Genomic DNA, 18,748 nt, shown 5'->3' with positions numbered 1-18,748 from the left:
TCTAAGGGACACTAATTACTCTTGTATTAAGCCTAAGTCACCTCTAAGTATGAATACATACAAATATTCTTTGCTTTATGAAGTAAGGCAGAGCAGACCTGTCTGCACAGAAAACATTTTAGGCAACCCAAAAGCAGGAAAAACGGTTCAGAAGCACACACAATATTTCTGTAAATTCTTTATTGAATGGATTAAGAAAAAAAAGTATTCCCTTTTCTACATCAACTCCCAGGGTCCCAGGAGTTACAGGGTCTGCCTTACACACTGATGTCAGAAGCAGCAGTTCAGTTTTCCACAAGCCAAGCTGGTTTTACAGAACCAACAGTTAGAAAAAACACTCATTAAAGCTGGTGTCACAAGGAGAGCTCCCTTTAGCTATGCAAGTCTGCCACTGATGCAATTAATCCAGCCCAATTTACAGCTCAGCTCGAATCCAACCCATCTCACTGGACGTTCTCCAGTTAAATCTGGTTTTAAATCTTTTTTTTTTTTTTTTTTTCTTTCTCTCTATACTCTAAGCTATCTCTGAGCCCCCTGCAGGCTCACTGGGGACCCTTGGCTGTTCCTTAGCTGTGCAGGATGTTGCTGAGAAGCTGACGAAGCAGAGGCAGCAGAAGACAATCAGAGGCTCCAGAGCATGGCCACGGCCTTGCAGATGCCCACGTCCTGGTAGTTGAAGTGGCAGAGGCCGGCGAAGGTCAGGGCAGACAGCACGTACAGCCCCACGTTGGCCACTTTAATGGGCACATCCCCGTGCACATAATCAGTAATGACCTGGCCCAGACCCCTGAACAGGAGAGAAAAGCTCAGATCAGCAAAGTTCGCTCACTGGGATCCAGCCACTTCGTGTCCTCGTCCTACCAATTCGCTTTTGGTTTGGTTTTTTTTTTCCTCCCCCTGCTGCCATCAGCCTCTTTCCTGAAGGATGCTCGCCTCCCCCACTCAGAAAGAGGATGGATCTAGTTCAAAACCAAAACGAAACATTCCACAGATCCTACTGAAATTGGCTCAAAATCTTCTTGAGGAAACCAAGCTGTGCTGACCACATCTCTGCAGACAACAAAATCCTTGGAATCTGCCTTCTCATCTGACTTCCAAGGACTGGAAAAGAGGAAAACCAAGGAAGTATCTGGGACCAGCCACTGTCACAAAGACACAGAAGACTCCTGGGTCTGCATTTAGATTAGAAGAGTGGCAAGCAAAGAGATCTGCATATTTTCAGTGTTTTTTCTACATCTGGAAGAGAACTCCTGTCCAGATTTGAACTATCCAGCAACAGGAGACACAGGACGCTTGTTTTGGGAAAAAGCTCACAGTCAGAGCAAGGAAAGTGCAAGAATCCCTGGGACAAATTCCAATAAAAGGTAAAACTGAGGTTTAAGAGAACCTGGCACCCCCAAAATACCAAAAAAATCTGCTTCATCCTTGTGGCAAGGAACTCCCAAAGCAGGATCACCTCAGGAAGGTGGATGCTGCCAACCACGGAGCTGGATCCACTCCTAATTAGAACTACACTGAGCAAACATCCCTCCAGGAATAAAGGAAATAACCATCCAGGTCTCCTCAGTGGAATATTTGCTGTGAGCTCTTTGCTCTGCAGGGCCCCATCACCACTGAGATGCACAAAGCCAGCGCACAGAGCTTTAGAGGCAGAATATTTTTTATATTATTTTTACACAGATCTGCCCTCTTTCTGTTCCCTCTGCTCACACAACACTGGTTAAAAACACCCAGGATTCTACACTTCCAGGGGCAAGGAAGTGCTCCTAAGAAAAAAATTTTATGGATTCCTTTTCTGACTGAGAGAACAGAGCGAGAAGACCAAAGCACGACCACTCCTGCCAAAGATCACGACTGTCACAGCGACCAAGGACTTTTTCCAGGAATGAGGACTGGACCAGGATGAGGTTTGGAGCCACCAAACCTCCTTTTCTGCTGTGAGTTGAGCCCTGCTGTGCTTACCAGTGGCCGTGCAGGGTGAGGGCTGCAGCCAGGGAATAGTCCACGGCCGGTCCGGGGTACAGGTAGGCTGCAGGGAGCAGCCCCAGCAGCAGCACACTGACAGCTCGCTCCCCTGTCCAGTGCAAAGACGCAGCCTTGGAACTGCCTGCAAGGAGAGACATTCTCAGGGAAAAGCCCCTCTGCCAAGGGCTGGGACATCTGGGGTGTCTGTAAACCAAAACCCACGGGAGCATCAGCCCAGGCTGGAACCAGCGAGAATGGACTCTGTGAAATCACCGGTGCAACACCTCCAAAGTGCTCAACGAACACATGTCATCCATCCACCTAAACCAAAATGCAAGTGTTTTCCTTCGTTTTGGCACGGAGGAAAGGAATGGAGAAAGTGACAAGGAAAGCAAAGGATGTGAAGTTTGGACTTGGGCAAAGTGCAGCCTGGAGAGCTGTTAACTGGTAACTGCTGCTGGAGGTGAGGGCACACACACTCCTCACAGCCTGAGGCACCACAGCAGCACGGTTATGGATCACAAATAACATCTCGGCACAGTTACTGCCCTATCTAGCAACGCTCAGCATTTCACAACTTTGCCCTTAAATCAGAGGGCATTTAGGATTAGTTTTTCCTTTTCTGGCAGCACCCATAACCCTCCAACACCCAACAAGACACCAAGAAAACCACTGTGTAAAGAAAACCACCACGTGTCAACCTTTTCTGTTCTTTGTTACAGCTGCCACTTAAAACCTCCTAAATGGCCCAAAAAAATATATATATATATAGACTCAGCCTGGTTTGGGATGGGAGGGACCTTAAAGCTCATCTTGTTTTTAAGTACCTGTATGGCCATCGGGTACCACCTCCATCACCTCTGTTCTTTATCTGGTTGTCCCTTGGAGGACCCGAGCCAAAATCTGGTCCTTTACACCCCGTTTTTGGCAGAATCACAGAATATTCATTCGTTGGAATAGACCTTAAGGATCACCTAACCACAACGCCTGCCATGGGCAGGATGCCTTGACCCGGGGGCTCGGAGCTCCGGGGATGGGAAAAGGGCTCCTGATCCCGGGAAAGCGAGAGCCCCGCACACAGACAGACAGACACAGACACAGACAGACAGACACGGACAGACACAGGCAGGCCGTACCGTGTCCCTGGCGGGCCGGGCCGTGGCTGTCGCGGGCCGGAGCGCAGCGAGCGGCGGCGGCACCGAGCGCGGCGGGGCGGCGGAGCAGGGCCGAGCCCAGCACGGCTGCGGGATAACGGGGAGCGGCGTCAGCGCGGGCATCCATCCCGCACCACCCGGGGAACCATCCCGCACCACCCGGGGATCCATCCCGCACCACCCGGGGAACCATCCCGCACCACCCGGGGAACCATCCCGCACCACCCGGGGATCCATCCCGCACCACCCGGGGAACCATCCCGCACCACCCGGGGAACCATCCCGCACCACCCGGGGAACCATCCCGCACCACCCGGGCATCCATCCCGCACCACCCGGGGAACCATCCCGCACCACCCGGGGATCCATCTGGGCAGCCCCTGGGGTCCCGGAGCCACCAGGGTCCCGCAGCCCCCCGGTCCCGCACCCTCCCGGGTCCCGCACTATCCGGGGCTCCCGCGGCCCCGGGTGCCGCTGCCCGCCGCCCCGCGGCCGCACTGACCCAGGGCAGCCCCGCGGGGCCGTGCCCGCAGCAGCGCCAGCGCCATGTCCGCTCCAAGGGCACCGCGCCCGGACACGGAAACGCCGCCCGAGCTTCCGCTTCCGCCGGCGGCAGCGGCGCCGCCAAGGCCGAGCGCGCCGGGCGGCGGCAGCGGCGGCGAGCGGGGGAAGGAATCCGCCCCGGGCGGGCAGCCCGGGCACTGCTGCCCGCAGGAGCCGTGGCTGCCCCGTCCATGGAAGTGGCCGAGGCCAGGCTGGAGCAGCCTGGTGGAAGGTGGTGTGCTCACGGCACTGGAATAGCTCCAAATTCCCTTGGAGCCCAAACCATTCTGTAATTCTGCCAGGTGCTGCTCAGCTGCGTGTTCACCGCTGAAACACCTTTGTGCACACCATGAACACCTCCTTGAACATGCCGTCTTTCTTTCAATTCGAAGGGAAAAAAGGAACAGCAGTCGGGGCTCGGAGTGAGGATTTCGGGCCGCTGACGCTGTTCCGTGTTTGTCCGGGACACGACAATCACCCCACACATTTCCCCAGTGCCCTGATTTCATCTGCTGCAAGTGTGGTCACACAGAAACAAACGGCACAGGGAGAACACGGGCACCACCCAGACTCCCAGCCCTGTGCTCTGTCCCCGGGCCTTGCTCCAGAGCCATGACAAAAGCATCAAACACATCTGGATTTATTTGTTTTATTAAAAGGCTTGGCTGTTCGCTGCAGGGAGAACGGCCTGGTACCAGTTTCTCCAGTAACACACTGGGCAGAGCAGAGACAGGACACAACACCCACCGAGGCCTCTCTGTCAGCACAAACGGTTTCACATCCCCGAGGAGAAGGAAGAAAGAAAGGAAGGTAGACACGGTGGCCAGCCCACAGCAGGCTCTGGACAGGAATCCAAACCAAGCAAATGAACTGGTGGCTTTTTTCACTGTTAGAGAAATCCCTGCACCTCCAGCTGGAATGGGAATATTCCCTCAGCTCCCCTCTGTGTCTGTGCATGCCCCCACAGCTCTGCTTTTGGTGGAGGATGGGAAGACAAAACTGCCGTGGGGGGTTACAGTGACATTTCCTCCGTTACCAGCTTGATTTATCAGCCTGTCCTCTCTCCTACTGGCCACTGTTTTGGTGAGCCAAAAGAGCAATCTGTTCAAACATAATTTAACAAAAAAAACCCCAACCTGATCACAACCAAAGGATGTGAAGCTGTGGGGCAGGGAGGTGCTGTCCTGCACTGCCCAGGCTCCCCGTGTGTAAACCACAGTGCGGGAGCAGTGCTGAGTGACAAAGACCTGCCTCCGCCCTCCCCTCCTGCTCTGAGCTGCAGCCAGACCGCTCAGTCCTCATCAGAGCTGTCCTCAGACTTCTCATCCCCCGCCACCTTCCAGTTCTTCCTCTTGCTCCTCTTCTCGGGCACCTCGCTCGGCCTCTCGGGCGCCGAGCTGTGCCGCTTCTTTCTCTTCCTGGGGGGCCTTTTCTCCCTTCTGCCCTCGGATTCAGTGTCCTCAGAGCTGCTGGTGCTGGAGCTGCTTGCATGGGAAAAGTCACTCTCCTGCCCAGAAGAAGAGGTAGGTTCCTTGGCAGGCACTTTCCTGGGCTTTTTCTTGCGCTTGTGTTTTCCTTTCCGGGCGCTCGGAGTCTCCTCTCCTGAGGCCTCGCTGTCCCCCCGGGAGGAATCTGTGGAAGTTCTCCCCTGCTCCTTTTTCTTTTTCTTCCTCTTCTTGTGTGAGCGCTTTTTTTGCTTCTTCTTGTGGGATTTCTTGGTTTTTTTCCTTTTGTGGGACTCGCGGGCTGTTTGCTTCCCCAGGTGGGATCTCTTCTTCCCATTGACGGCGTTTTGCTCGTCTCCCTCCTGCTGATCACTGCAAAAAAAAGAACAGGAGGGTGATGAAACTCATTGATATCCAATCTGTAAGCCTGAAAAATACTGATGAATCTGCTGGGTGTAGCTTAAAAATGATTCTCTCTTACAATCTTGTTTATATCCAACCTGTAAACCTCAAAAATATCGACGATTCTGCTGGGTGTAGGTTAAAAATAATTAATTCTCTCTTAAAAACTTGTTTTTTCCACTCTCCAGGATACTGCAAGGATTTATTTACCTCCCAGACTCATAGATTTCGGTAACTCCACCTAAACCCGTCTGTCTTAATTATTACAAAAGATTCTCCTAAATTCAAACCGCATTAATGGATTTGAGTTTTTTAACAGTAAGGCTTTGCACCCAAGGCTGATCTCTATTCAAAATTTAAAACTCAGCTTGTAAAACTCCCTGCAGAACTTGTCAGAAGGCGGATTCTGCATCCATCAGTGAGGGTGTCTGCCTTACCTGTCTGTGTCAAATTCTTCAGGGTACAACTCTTTATATCCACTGTGCCCCCACCTGCAAGAAAGCAGAACCATCCATTAAAAACAGACAACGTGTTTGAGGACAAAAATGCAATTCTGAGAAGGCAGAGCCACAGAATGAATCTGAGTTTAGAGAGGGAGGAAGGAAACAGGACTGATTTGGTTGGTGCTATTTAAATGTTCTCAAACCACAGCTCAGATTTCTTTCAAACAACCCTGGACTTGTGTTGCCTGAGATCTTTTTAAGCTTGTTGGGCAGAGTAGTAAATATTAAGCTCAGGGCTGAGCTTTTGCAGCTTAGTGTGGCTTAGAAACTCCACAGATGAGGTCAAATTGGTTATTCTGTGACATGGCAGAAAGTTTGTACACGTTACTCATCCTCAAAGCGAGCTCAAGCTCCATTTCATCACGGCACACACCAAACAGAAACGTGTCATTTTTTGGTACAGGGCTTCAAAACGACGCTTTAATTACAACCACAGAACACGGAATCCCCCCACAGACCTGTCTGGCATGTTGGCCTCGCACTCATAGAGCTTTTTATTCCAGGATCTGGCCCTGAGGAGATCATCTTCCACCAGGTCCAGGAGCTGTGGGTTCCTGGGTTTCCACTCTGCCCTGTGCCCCTCCTCGTCGAAGCCGTCGCTGCGCATGCGGCTGCTGGAGAGGGAAAAGCTGCTTCAGGGGGGGAAACAGCTCCCAGGCACCCCCAGAGCCCCCCAGAGCCCCCCTCATCCACCTGGGACCTCAAACATGCCGCATCTAAATGAGCACAGAAATGGTCAGAGGCTGACCTCTTTCCGGGGAGTCAGCAAGGAGAAAATAAATATTTCTGTGGCGTATCTCACCTGGAGGTGTCTGACAGCATTCTGCTCTGCCTTTTCCAGTAGGTCTCTTCTGTCTGCTTCTCCCACTCCCTTATTTTCCACATTTCTGTCTCTTCCTGGAGCTGGAAGTCACAGAAAGGGAAACGACTTTAACATCAGGGAAAATTTGCAGTCATCGAGCTCCAACCTCAAACTCCTGGTAAGAAAACTCCCAGCCACCTTTCCTACCATCCCCAAACGAAGGATTGTTTGCACACACCTGTACCCAAAAGAGAACTCCCTGATGGTGATTAGACCCGCTGGATTATGATTCACGAACTCGTCTGCTAAACTTAATGGAGTTACCTAATCTTGCACTAAAACCCTGCCTGCGCACACAAAGTTCAAACTGCTTCATGCAATTAAAAGCACATAAGCACTGCAACAAAGAAAACCTATTAAAGGTTTGCTACTTTTTAAGTGAAGATAGACGAAGTCCCTCACCGGGGTGAGTACTCAAGAGAAACGGAGTGAAACTGAAACCCGGGTAAAACCGGAACGGGGCTAAACCTAAAGCGACCCCGAGGATGTGGCCGATTTACCAAACCCCTTTTATTTCTGCCAAACGCTCCCGCTGTCGCCCGCGGGATCAGCAGCGGGACACAAACCCTGCCCTGCTTCCCGCATGGCCGGGTGGGACCACCGGGATGTCCCGGCAGCCTGGGGTGTACCGGGATCAGCCCCGGGATGTGCCGGGACCACCGCCGGGATGTGCCCGCGCCCCGGGATGTACCGGGACCACCGCCGGGATGTCCCCGCGCCCCGGGATGTACCGGGACCACCGCCGGGATGTGCCCGCGCCCCGGGATGTGCCGGGACCACCGCCGGGATGTCCCCGCGCCCCGGGATGTGCCGGGACCACCGCCGGGATGTCCCCGCGCCCCGGGATGTGCCGGGACCACCGCCGGGATGTCCCCGCGCCCCGGGATGTACCGGGACCACCGCCGGGATGTCCCCGCACTCCAGGGCTGTCCCCGCAGCCCGGACGGCCCCGCTCGGCCCCGCAGGCCCCGCCGGGCGCGGGCGGCCCGGGCCTCACCTTGTTGTGCGCTCCGGTGTGGCGGATGACGTTGCGCAGCAGCACCTTGCCCACGGGCACTCGGGACATGCTGCGGGCGGTGTTTGTGCCGGTGTTTGTGCCGGTGTTTGTGCCGGTGGCGGTGGCGGGGCCGCCCGTGTTGGCGGCGGCGGGGCCGGGCCGGGCGGGGGACGCGGAAACGCGCGGGGCCGCGCGCGCGCCGCTTCCGGCGCCGTCTCCGGGGCAACGGCGCCGCCATGGCCGGGAGGGCCGGGAGGGCTGCGGGCGGCCAGAGGACCCGAACCGGTCCGAAACGGACCCGAACCGGCCCGAAACGGACCCGAACCGGCCCCAAATAGACCCGAACCGGCCCCAAATAGACCCGAACAGACCCGAACCGGCCCTAAACGGACCCGAACCGGCCCCAAATAGACCCGAACCTGCCCTAAACGGACCCGAACCGGCCCGAAACGGACCCGAACCGGCCCCAAATAGACCCGAACCGGCCCGAAAAGGACCCGAACTGGTCCTAAAATGACCCGAACCGGCCCGAAACGGACCCGAACCGGCCCCGAACCGATGCAGCCCCGCGCTGCCCCCCCGTGCCCCGGCCCGCCTGGGACACCGCGATGGTGGCCCGGGACAGCAGGTGGCGGCTCTAAAGAAATCCTCATTTTGGGGGAAAAAAATACCTCAGTCATCTCCTGGGGAAAAAAAAAAACACCCCAAAGCAACCGTAAAAATTCCCAGGAACAATGTGGCTGGGTGATGCTGGAAACGATGTAACTCGTGAATAGTTTCAATGGGTTACTGCGCTAATAAACTTTTAAGTAATGGTTCAAATCCAGTTTTAAGTGATGGTTTAAGTTCGATTTTAAGTAATGGTTTCAATAAAATTTTAAACAATAGTTTTAATCAACTCTTAAGTCTTATTTATAATTTAATTTATTCTTTTAATTACTTTTGTTTTCCTTAATCGTGGATATTCTTAGCCAGGATTTAGCTAAGATACTTCTGCTTGGGAAAATAACTGAAACTTCTTCAAGTTTTGGCAAAATACTCAACAAAAGCCCAGAGTCAAAATCTATGGTGGCGGGGGGGTTTAGGGAATTTTTAATTCACTTTTTACTCATGAGGGGTGAACATCTCAAATGCCTTTAGAGATACAAGTAGAAAAGGACGGTTGGAGGAACGTTAGCACCACCAAACTCCCCAAAAAACGAGTGAAGACTGTAAATATGAAAAAATGCCTGAATATTTAGTTACAGCAGTTGTTACCTGCTGTAGTAAAGAAGCACCAATTCCTCACATGCTTTACTGCAGCGAATGTTTTTGCTAAACAAAAGGACAGGATTCCCATGGTTAGAGCAGCTCTCTTCGAGTATTTAATGCTGGAAGGACCTGTCACACACAGCCCCACAGGTGAACAGCGCAGAGGGGAAGCTGCAGGCAGCAAAAAAGCAAATGTCTGGGAAGGTTTGCGGTTAAATTTCGGGTTAATGGGGTGAGTTTCACTGTGAAATTGAAAAGGCTGCAAAGCGCTGACCCAGGGCAGGAAAGGCACACACAGCTGAAGAGAAAAGCACTGGGACATGGTTTAGTAGTTGTCAATTCCAAACATTTAATGGAACATGGGTTCACTAGAGCCAGTCTGGAATCGGGGGATTTCAGGTCATTCAGGAAAATCCAAAATCTTAAAGCACTTTTTTTTTTCTGCTTAAGCAAGGCATCACAGCAACCAGACACTAAGTAGTTCCCACAAAAATATTTAATTTCCACAGTATTTTCTTTCAATATCTTTAGTGAACTATGCAGAATTTTACAGGAGACAGTACTTAATGCAATATACAGAATAACAGGATCACCCTGAAAAATTTCTTCCTTTTTTTTTTACCAACTCTGCCCCCCCCTATTTAATTCTCCTGGTCACTCTGTCATTACTGCACGGTTGTCCTTTTCTTTTTTTTTTTTTTTACATGAACATTTCCATGTGGAAACTGGAATTTCAGAATGTTCAGCACCGCAGCCCTTGCAGGATGCAATGCCTGGGATAACGGGACACGAGTCCAACAGACTGGAGAAGCACCTTACATACAATATGTACATGGAGAGCACGTTCTGCAGCTTCACTGAGGCTGGACAACACAGACAATCCAGTGGCTTAAGTCAGAGCTTTCCTATGTCAGAAGGCCTGAAATGCAAAATCCCAAACACCCCAGTCCTCACATGATTAACACCCATCCCCTGGTGGGGTGATCAGCACGTGCGATTTGTCTGTGCTGCCTTCCAACACACACTGAACATTCTGCAGCACAGTGACTTCCTCGGAGCCTGGGGTTAACTCAGCCAGAGGAACAGCAGCTCCGGGTTCCTTACAAAAAGCAGATGTCAGTGAGGGTCCACGAGCAGACAGCACATCCCTGGGGCACCCCACAGCCGGGACCCCACACACAGCACTGCTCTGGGACCTTAAAGTGCTCAAAAGGGATCACGCAGCTCAGAAGGTCGCGGCCGGCGCCAAATTCCAAACAAAGGCTTTGGAACAGCAGCCCTTGGCCTTTGAGACACTTGTGTCCCTCAGTGCTGGGCATCTCCCCCACCCCAGGGACAGGACAGGGGGAGTGCCCTCCTCCTGGTACCTGTCTGTGGCCATCTCACCTGCGCTCCTGTGGAGAGATGTTTGAAATTCCAATCTCTGACAACACCGAGGTCATGGAACGGTCGGTGGGCACCCCCTGGGCACCCGAGTTAAGAAGCAGCTGGCACAATGCCAGGATAATTTTGTTTTCTTTTTTAATCTGGGATGTTTAACTCTGTTTTGGAAGAGTTTGCAAGTGAACTAACTGTATAAAAATACAGTGTAGCTGTAATATTGCTCTGAAAAGCACTTTTGCAAACTTTTTTTTTTTTTTTTCTGTACAGACTGGTAAATAACATTACCAGATAATATAATACATATTTTAAATAAAAAAAAAAGGAACTGTCTTAAAGTCTGAACACTAAAGTCTAAATAGCTTGTTTAAAACACAACAGTGTGACCCAGGAAAATTCTGCTTTGCATGGTTAAATTATAGCAGCATGGTTACTGGCTTTTCAAGGAAATTCTTGAACTCAGCAAGCCACTGTGCTCCAACTGCTCCGTCCACGACACGGTGGTCACAGCTCAGGGTGACAGACATCACGCTGGCCACGTCAAAGCTGGGAGAAAAACCAACAAAACAAAGGTTAACACGCTCCCCTGCAAGGCAGTGCCACTGGCACAGCGCAAAAGCCGCTCGTGGAGAGCCAGGAATAGCAGCTGGCGCTTGGCGACAGATGTTTCCCCCAATTGCACTGGGGAGCAGATCACGTTCGTTCCTTCTCCGAGGAAAACTAAGGAAGGAACTTCCCAGAGGCACTAAAAACATCTCTGTGTGTTCCCCCTAGGGCAGGGAGCTCAGCTTTCCTCGCAGCACAAGGACAGCCCCACACGAAGAAAAAGAACCATTTGAGTTCCAAGCAAGGGGATATTACATCCTTTAGGTTTTTCCTTAAATGCAGATTTAAGCAAGAACTGAAAGCACTGTGTCAACAACACATTTCAGGGTTTTTAAAAGAGGTTTTTAAAACCTATGTAATGTAGGTGTTAGGAAACTAGGCATGAGCTCAGGATCAGATGAAAACTCACCCTTTCTCATTATCAGCTGGCACTAGTCTTTGTTCTGAGGAACCCACTGCCAGGATGCAGGCTTGGGGTGGATTGATTATGGCAGAGAAATTCTTAATCCCATACATCCCTAAATTGGAAATGGTGAAAGTACCACCCTAGAAGAAAACAAACACATTCATGGTGAAACTCACAGGAACTGTTTCACATGGGAATATGAGGAGAGGGCGGATCTCATCCCAGTCTGCAGAGTCCTGATGAGGGGAGGCTCTTTGGTGAGCAGGGACAGGGTCCAGGGAGTGGCTGGAGCTGTGCCAGGGGACTTTGGGATGGAGACCAGGAAAGGTTCTTTCCCCAGAGGCTGCTGGGCCCTGCCCAGGGAATGGGCACAGCCCCAAGGCTGCCAGAGCTCCAGGAGGGGGTGGGCACCACTCCAGGGATGCCCAGGGTGGGATTTGGGGGTGTCAGTGCAGGGCCAGGAGCTGGATTCAATGCTCCCAGCTCAGCGTATTCTGGGACTACTGAACAAGGCTCAAACATCACAAAACAACCTTTGCTCCTTTGAAACAAGCCACGAGCAGCGGAGTTTAGCACCACCACGAGTGTCTCACCTGGAATTCGTGGGGCTGGAGCTTCCCTTCCCGGGCCTTGGCTGCCAGGGAAGCCACGTCCTTGCTGATGGCAGCCAGGCCCTTGATGTGGGCGTTGAACACGATGGGGGTGATGAGCCCTGCGGGGGTGCTGACGGCCACGCTCACGTCCACCACGTGGTTCCTGCAACACACACAGCACCTCAGGGCACTCCAGCAAGACAGCTAACCAAAAAAAAAACCCCTCAAAACAGCCCAGACACCCCGAAGTTAACATTAATTTGCTACAATTATTTCACTTTGCCCACCAGCCTTAGACTCAAAGGTTTTATCGCTTTAACAAAACCTCTCACCTTCACTTCGTATTTTCCCCCTCCCTCTAATCCCAGCAGAAGTTCTGTTTTGCCATGAACAAAGGAAGTTTCTGGCTCTGACCATAAACTTACTGCCTAATAACTGTGTCCATCCATGAAGAATTTGCCTCTGGCACCTTCAAGCACGCCAAAGCAGAAGCTTTGATTATGAAATCATTGACAGAAAGCTTAATCTTATCCGAGACCTCCTGCAAATAAAGAGATTCCAGGCGTCAGTTTGTCCCCTGCACATCACCCCAATCAACAGCCACTGCAGCTCACAGGAAACAATTGTTACAAAACAATCACACCACTTAAATGCAAGCATTTAATGCAAGCATTAAAATTCAAAGATAATTCAGAAGGTGAAAGTATCTCCTTCATAATTAAGGAAGGTAGTTTTTTTAATGTTTAGTTTCCCTCAAACTTGGCTTAGAATTATTATTCTGCCTACATTTTTTACCTTTCTTACTATTAAAAAGCTTTCTATCCTTTTATTTTCCACCTGAAATAATGAATCACCAGCAGGCAGAGCTCAGAACAGCTTCTAAGGGAAATGAGGAACCAGCAGACATGAGGAAAATCTCATTCTGTCCCAGACAGTCCAGAACTGACCCACAAGAGGCACTGAAAAGAGTGGGTTTTTTCCTAAGCCAAGATGCCAGAACTCACCTGATTGAGCTCTTTCCTTAGCACCAGGACTTTTCCCATGTTCACATCGATGGACAGGTAGTAGTGAGGTATCGTTTGTTTGGACTGCATCAGCCTCTGAGCAATGACCTGGGGTGTGTGCAGAGCAGGGAACACCCATCAGCCTGGGAAATTCATGGCTAAAAACCACGAGCATGGAGAAGGCTGCAACCTTACCCTGCGGATGTTGCTGATGGGGATGTCTGTGAAGGTCCCCTCGGGTGCCACAGCAGCTGCAGGAACTGCCCCCGGAGCTGCAGCCTGCAGGGAACACCAGTGTCACTCCCAAAAACACCCAGAGAGCAACTGCAGCTCTGCCAAGCTGCTATTTCCACCACTCCAGTACCCACCAGGCCCCTTCTAACCCCTCTATTTGATTATTAAAGGCAGTATTGAGAGATTTAACATTGAGATGTGTTGCAGTGAAGCTCCCAGCCCAGCCAGCCCTGCTCTGGGTGCCGTACAGCACACAAAGACCTCCATCAGCTCAGGGACAACACAAACCAGGGGATCAGAACACTTCTGGGGCAGCAGTGACAGGCTGGGGGTTGCTAGGTCTGGCTTTCCTTCTGAGCTGGACCAGCTGGGACAGGGTGACCCCAGCCCGTGAAGATTTAGCAACCAAAGGAAGGGTTGCGAGACACAAATTTTCTTTTCTCGGTGGAATATCAAAGGGACAAATAAAGGGAGAAGGCTTCACCAGTGTTCCTGGCAGGTTAAATTTCACAGTCACCACCGCCCACACAATCCGGCAATGCCAGTTTCCTGCAGGAACTGCCCTTCCACAGAGCCTGTCCATTCCTGTGACACCCATTCCCATGGATTCCCAGCCTACTCACTGGAGGAGCCTTTGATGGCACAAATGACTCCACATCTTTTTTGGTGATTCTGCCATCTGGTCCAGTACCTGAAAGGGGCAAAGGAAAATGGGAGAGGATTTTGATTATTTCCAACATGGCTTGACTTCTAAAGGTGCCAGTTTTATTCAACAGAGAGAAATCATTGAACACAACTCCTGGTCCACAGTCATTGAACACAACTCCTGGTTCACAGCTGCAGTCAGGTAGAACAGGAAAACATGGATCTACAGGGACAGAAAACCGATAGTAAGAGCAAAGACGTGGAAAGGGAAGGTACCTTTCACTTGGGTAAGGTCGATTCCTTTCTCTGCTGCCAGTTTCTTTGCCAGGGGACTGACCACGACCCTTCCTCCCTTGCGGGGCGGCCCCGCCGTGGGGGCTGCCGGAGCAGGAGCAGCAGCAGGCTGGGGAGGAGGAGGAGGAGGAGCAGCTGCAGGAGTTGCCATCACCTTAACAAAGAATCAAAGCCATCAGTGGAACATCAGCACAGCAAGAGAACTGGCCCATCGAATTATCATTCAAGAGATAATCACTCATGGGCACAGAAACTCGCTGAGAAGGTCAGCTGAGCTGCGCACCGAATAAAATAAACAACTCGTGCTCGCCACTTTTTCGAGGATGAGGAATCAGAACTGGCACAAGCAACAAGCTGGGACAAAGATCAGAATGAATGAGACCTGCTGTAGTTCCTGGAGGGCAAATTAGTGCTCACTTCTCAACACACCATCAGCCCTGCACTCACTGATCAGAGCACTCCTGTTGACGCCAGCAGGGCTTCACGCCGGCAACAACAGCTCAGCTCAGCCCTGCTGGTGGTGCCCACGGCTCCTCCTTACCGGTGGAGGAGGAGGAGGAGGAGGAGCTGGTGCCTTGTCAGTGACTGCAGCAGCCTGGTAGTCAGCAAAGGCCGGGATATCAGCCTCCTTCTCCACGATGATGCACAGAGGAGTTCCTAAGGGCACGTCTCGTGTTCCTTCAGGCACCAAGATCTTGGCCAGGTAGCCTTCCTCCTGCACTTCAAAGCCTGCAGGGGGGGAAACAGCACTGAGGAGCTGCCCTGGAGACTCTGGCAGCTGCAGCCCTGTCCTGCAGGAGAATTCCTTCCAGCAGGGAACCTCTCCATGCACTTGCTAAGAAGGATTGATGAGGAAATAAAAGTGCTTTGAGGAGCTGCAGTGTTTGGCTCTCCAGTGGAATGAGATGTTAACAGAACCTGCCCCACAGCATCACCCCCTGAGCAGCCAGAGGAGGTGGCAGGGGCTGCTCAGGACCCCTCCAAGGGCACCTCACCCCCCTTGGCTGGGGACTCACCTATTGTGGCTTTATCTGTCTCAATTTCGGCCAGCAAGTCTCCCTCATTCAGCTTCTCCCCAACCTTCTTCTCCCACCTCTGCACTGTGCCCATTGTCATGGTGGGTGACAGAGCAGGGAGAGTGATCTGGGAAGGCACAGAACACAGCACAGTCACACCCTGGGCATCCAGCAGGCTCAGGAACACAGTCTGAACTCCTGAGAAATGATGATGCCAACCTAAAGAAGCAGCTTTAATGCACTCCTAGGTCTGGCTCCGTGACAGCCAAGCAGAGCTGTCCCACTTTGCTGCTTTGGCTTCTTTTAGCAAGGCCTGAGCAGGAGAGCAAGCAAGAGCAGAGGGCAAGAAATGGGTAAATCAAAATAATCACCACTGCCACCACCCTGCAAAGCCAAGGAAGGCTTAAGGAGCGAGTCACTTTGTCACTGTGACACACACACGTGGAGCAAAACTGGGCAGAGGGGGCAAGCAGGGGGAAGAAAGCAACTTTAGCAGCCAAAAGACAAATTTAGAAGCCGCTCATTAATTCTTTTATTACTGACTTTGAGTAACGACTCAGACAAATCAGTTCCCACGTTTTATCCATGGGATGGGGTTCAACATTCCAGATTTTCTTTTTCAAAGGGATGTCAAAGCAACCCCCTGTACAAAGTGCTCAAACCCATCAGTGGATACACTTCAAAAGCTAAGCAAAGCAAAAAGGTTATATCCACACACACAATCCATTATTAGTCACCCACAGACCCATCTGGTGTGTTCACCAGAGCACCACAGACTGCAGCTCTGCTCTGAGATATGAGCAGAGTTAATAAATTCCCATTCCAGACAGTTTTCGTGACAAAATGCCCCACAGGTGGCGATGCCAGGGGCAGAAAAAAGAGTGCAAGAAGCCCTTAAAGCAGGAGCAGTGCTCTCTTACCTGCATGTGAGGAGGGTAAGAGCTGCCAGGGGCCTGAGGAGAAGGCTGAGGTGGTGGGGAGGGGGCTGCAGCTGGAGGGGGAGGCACTGAGGCGGCAGGGGCAGCAGCTGCTGCAGAATCCAGGGTGTAGTTTTTGAAGGCATCAATATGTTCAGGCCTAGAAGAACACGCAGAGCCCCAAATCCCATCAGATGACGGTCTCAGTCTCTCACTCAAGGCACCCCAGAAGCGCCAAGAGGGGAAATTCACGTCAAGGGTTAGGGAAATACATACTTTTCTACTGTGATACATATTATGGCCCCAATGGGAACATCCCTTGTTCCTTCTGGCACCAGGATCTTGGCCAGGTAACATTCCTCCAGGCTCTCAAAGCCAACTGTAGCTTTGTCTGTCTCCACCTTTGAGGGAGAACAGGAAATGGTGAGCCCAGTGCCTCCCAGTCCTGGAAAAATCCCCCTGAGGCAGCAGCTCTAGGGAAGTCTGCCCTCAAACCAGCTCCGAGAGGCTGACAGCCACGCCTTCCCACCAGCATCCCTTGGGATCTGTGACCCCAAATCTGTCTCCAGCCAGGGCCACCCCCCAGGCCACACACGCAGCTCACAGAGACCAGCCCAGCCCCGTCCCCAGGGTACCTCTGCTATGAGATCCCCTTCGTTGATCTTGTCCCCCTCCTTCTTCTCCCAGCGAGCGATGGTGCCCATCTGCATGGTGGGGGACAGCGCTGGCAGGGCCACCTGCGAGGGACAGGGCAGTGTCACCAGCCAGACACACCCAGCGGCAGGAACCGCGCACAGGACACAGACAAATCCTCGGCTCAGCCTGGGGCGTGGGGCGCAGGGCTGCTGCAAACCCCCAGGGCTGCCCCAGGCTGCGGGGGAAGAGCCCTGGGCAAAGCCACGCTGGGTGCTGAGGGCAGAGGCTGCGGTTGCCCCATCCCTGGAGGGGCTCAAGGTCAGGCCGGATGGGGCTTGGAGCAACCTGGGGCAGCGGGAGATGTCCCTGCCCGTGGCTTTAAGGTCCATTCCAAGCCCCTCACACTGTGATTTCACCAAGAAAGGGTTACAGAGAGCCGGGTCTTGGCCTGGGTCTGCCGAGGGACCCCCAGCGGGGCTGGGATAAAGGACAGAGGCGATGGAGGCAGCACCCGGCAGCCGCCCAGGGGCGGGAGGCTAAGTGGGGCCAAAGGCACAAAACACGCCGATCCTTTCCCAGTTTGGGCAGCCAGGCGTTGCAATGGCTTTATTACCCCCGGAGGGTCTCAGAGGCGTGCGGGCGGTGCGGCTCGGCGGCTCCAGCGGCACCGCGGGGTCGCTGTCCTTTCCCAGCCTCGAGGATTCCACAACTCCGTCCCCGGGGCGATCGGAGCCGCACGGGGAGGGCACGGGAAGGGGCACGGGCAGGGAAGGGGCACGGGGAACAGCGGCTCGGGGGCGTCTCTCACCTTCTGGTGCGCCGGCAGGCTGCAGCATCGGTGCGGGACGAGCCGGGGCCAGGCGGGCGGCGGCAGCAGCGGCCGAGGCGCGGGGCTACCCCAGGCCGGGCCGCGCCGGGCCGGGCCAGCCCCGGCTCCCACCCCGGCCCCCAGCGCTCGGCGGGGCCGCACCAGGCCGGGCTCCCCGGCCGCGGCCCGGGACACGCGTCGCGCCAACACCCGCCACATGCTGGGGCTGGGGCTGGGCTGGAGCCGGGCTGTGCCGGGCCGTGCCGGGCTCACCGGGGCCCGCCGCGCTCGGTGACCTCCGTGCGGGCGGCGCGGCGCGACACTGGCGCGGCCGTAAAGCGGCGGCGGGCGGGACCGCGGCCGCCTCAGGGACCGCCTCGGCACCGCCCCGAGCCCCGAGCACGGCGCGGAGCGGGGATCAGGGCGATCGGGGGATCGGGGGATCGGGGGGATCGGGGGATCGGGGGCTCAGGGGGCATGGGGGGCTGGAAAGGGGCTCAGCCTGGAGAAAAGGGGCTCAGCTTAGGGAAAAGGAGGCTCAGGGGGCACCTTGTGGCTCTGCAGAGCTCCCGGACAGGAGGGGACAGCCGAGGATCGGCCTCTGGGAACAGGGACAGGAGGACAGGGAATGGCTCCAGGCTGGGCCAGGCTGATGGGGTAGAGCACATAAATATATCCCAGGGGTGTCAGTGAGACAGGAGTAAAGCCCATAAAGCAAAATACACCAAATTCCGCCTAAGCAAGAACTTTCCATGGAGGGTGGCTTTGTTCTGAGATGGGCTCTTACTGCCATATCCCACGCTTGTCTATTTCACTGTTTACGATGGTTTGTTTCCGTCCAGCTTGTCCCAGGTCTGTCTGTTTCACTGTTTACAATGGGTTTATTTCTGTCCAGCTTTCCTCAGAGTTACTTTCCTGTTCCTATACTTGTTAACTTGACCTTGTAGCGAAAACTCACTTTAACAGTGACACCTTTTCTTTTATGAGGGAGAAACCTCCCAAACCAAACTGCGCCTTTGAATAGCAGAGAGGGACATGAAGCTGGGCAACAACAGACCTTGAAAAATTTCGTAATTTGCTCCATGAA

General features: G+C 53.2%; 3 protein-coding genes across 4 annotated transcripts; all 3 read right to left on the bottom strand.

Annotated features, from left to right (window-relative positions):
- Positions 1–165: 165 nt before the first annotated feature.
- On the bottom strand, positions 166–3,707 carry SDHD (succinate dehydrogenase complex subunit D). The gene is made up of 4 exons (XM_066203370.1): positions 3,622–3,707; positions 3,102–3,206; positions 1,963–2,107; positions 166–787 (listed from the first exon to the last, which is right to left on the bottom strand). The coding sequence occupies exons 1-4, from the start codon at positions 3,665–3,667 to the stop codon at positions 622–624; spliced, it is 462 nt and encodes a 153-aa protein (XP_066059467.1). The 5' UTR covers positions 3,668–3,707; the 3' UTR covers positions 166–621.
- Positions 3,708–4,297: 590 nt separating this feature from the next.
- On the bottom strand, positions 4,298–8,038 carry NKAPD1 (NKAP domain containing 1). Of its 2 annotated transcripts, none has more exons than XM_066203368.1 (5): positions 7,872–8,038; positions 6,815–6,915; positions 6,471–6,626; positions 5,947–6,000; positions 4,298–5,479 (listed from the first exon to the last, which is right to left on the bottom strand). In XM_066203368.1, exons 1-5 carry the CDS (start codon positions 7,938–7,940, stop codon positions 4,954–4,956), a joined length of 906 nt encoding a protein of 301 aa, XP_066059465.1. In that variant the 5' UTR covers positions 7,941–8,038; the 3' UTR covers positions 4,298–4,953. The 2 variants fall into 2 exon arrangements, with proteins under 2 accessions (XP_066059465.1, XP_066059466.1); XM_066203369.1 differs by having other exon boundaries at positions 6,471–6,623.
- A 1,766-nt stretch (positions 8,039–9,804) lies between these two features.
- Positions 9,805–17,955, bottom strand: DLAT (dihydrolipoamide S-acetyltransferase). The gene is made up of 14 exons (XM_066203392.1): positions 17,662–17,955; positions 16,853–16,954; positions 16,494–16,618; positions 16,221–16,377; positions 15,301–15,427; positions 14,826–15,013; positions 14,267–14,438; positions 13,969–14,036; positions 13,307–13,390; positions 13,112–13,219; positions 12,533–12,648; positions 12,108–12,270; positions 11,518–11,654; positions 9,805–11,048 (listed from the first exon to the last, which is right to left on the bottom strand). The coding sequence occupies exons 1-14, from the start codon at positions 17,878–17,880 to the stop codon at positions 10,919–10,921; spliced, it is 1,896 nt and encodes a 631-aa protein (XP_066059489.1). The 5' UTR covers positions 17,881–17,955; the 3' UTR covers positions 9,805–10,918.
- Positions 17,956–18,748: the final 793 nt, after the last annotated feature.

Source organism: Chamaea fasciata, unplaced genomic scaffold (genome assembly GCF_029207755.1).
Source record: "Chamaea fasciata isolate MVZ Bird 193981 ecotype frontalis unplaced genomic scaffold, bChaFas1.0.hap1 SCAF_24, whole genome shotgun sequence".
NCBI lineage: Eukaryota > Metazoa > Chordata > Aves > Passeriformes > Sylviidae > Chamaea > Chamaea fasciata.
This window is presented reverse-complemented; position numbering and strand designations above follow the sequence as displayed.

Coding starts and splice junctions, on each gene's coding strand:
- SDHD (XM_066203370.1), bottom strand. CDS start 3,667: ATGGCGCTGGCGCTGCTGCGGGCACGGCCCCGCGGGGCTGCCCTGG. Junction 3,207..3,621: donor GCCCCGCGGGGCTGCCCTGG/GTCAGTGCGGCC, acceptor GTTATCCCGCAG/CCGTGCTGGGCTCGGCCCTG. Junction 2,108..3,101: donor CCCGGCCCGCCAGGGACACG/GTACGGCCTGCC, acceptor CTCTCCTTGCAG/GCAGTTCCAAGGCTGCGTCT.
- DLAT (XM_066203392.1), bottom strand. CDS start 17,880: ATGTGGCGGGTGTTGGCGCGACGCGTGTCCCGGGCCGCGGCCGGGGAG. Junction 16,619..16,852: donor AAGGGGATCTCATAGCAGAG/GTACCCTGGGGA, acceptor TCTCCCTCAAAG/GTGGAGACAGACAAAGCTAC. Junction 11,655..12,107: donor TCCAGCCCCACGAATTCCAG/GTGAGACACTCG, acceptor GTTTTCTTCTAG/GGTGGTACTTTCACCATTTC.
- NKAPD1 (XM_066203368.1), bottom strand. CDS start 7,940: ATGTCCCGAGTGCCCGTGGGCAAGGTGCTGCTGCGCAACGTCATCCGC. Junction 6,001..6,470: donor GAGGCCAACATGCCAGACAG/GTCTGTGGGGGG, acceptor GCTTTCTTGCAG/GTGGGGGCACAGTGGATATA. Junction 5,480..5,946: donor GAAGAATTTGACACAGACAG/GTAAGGCAGACA, acceptor TTTTTTTTGCAG/TGATCAGCAGGAGGGAGACG.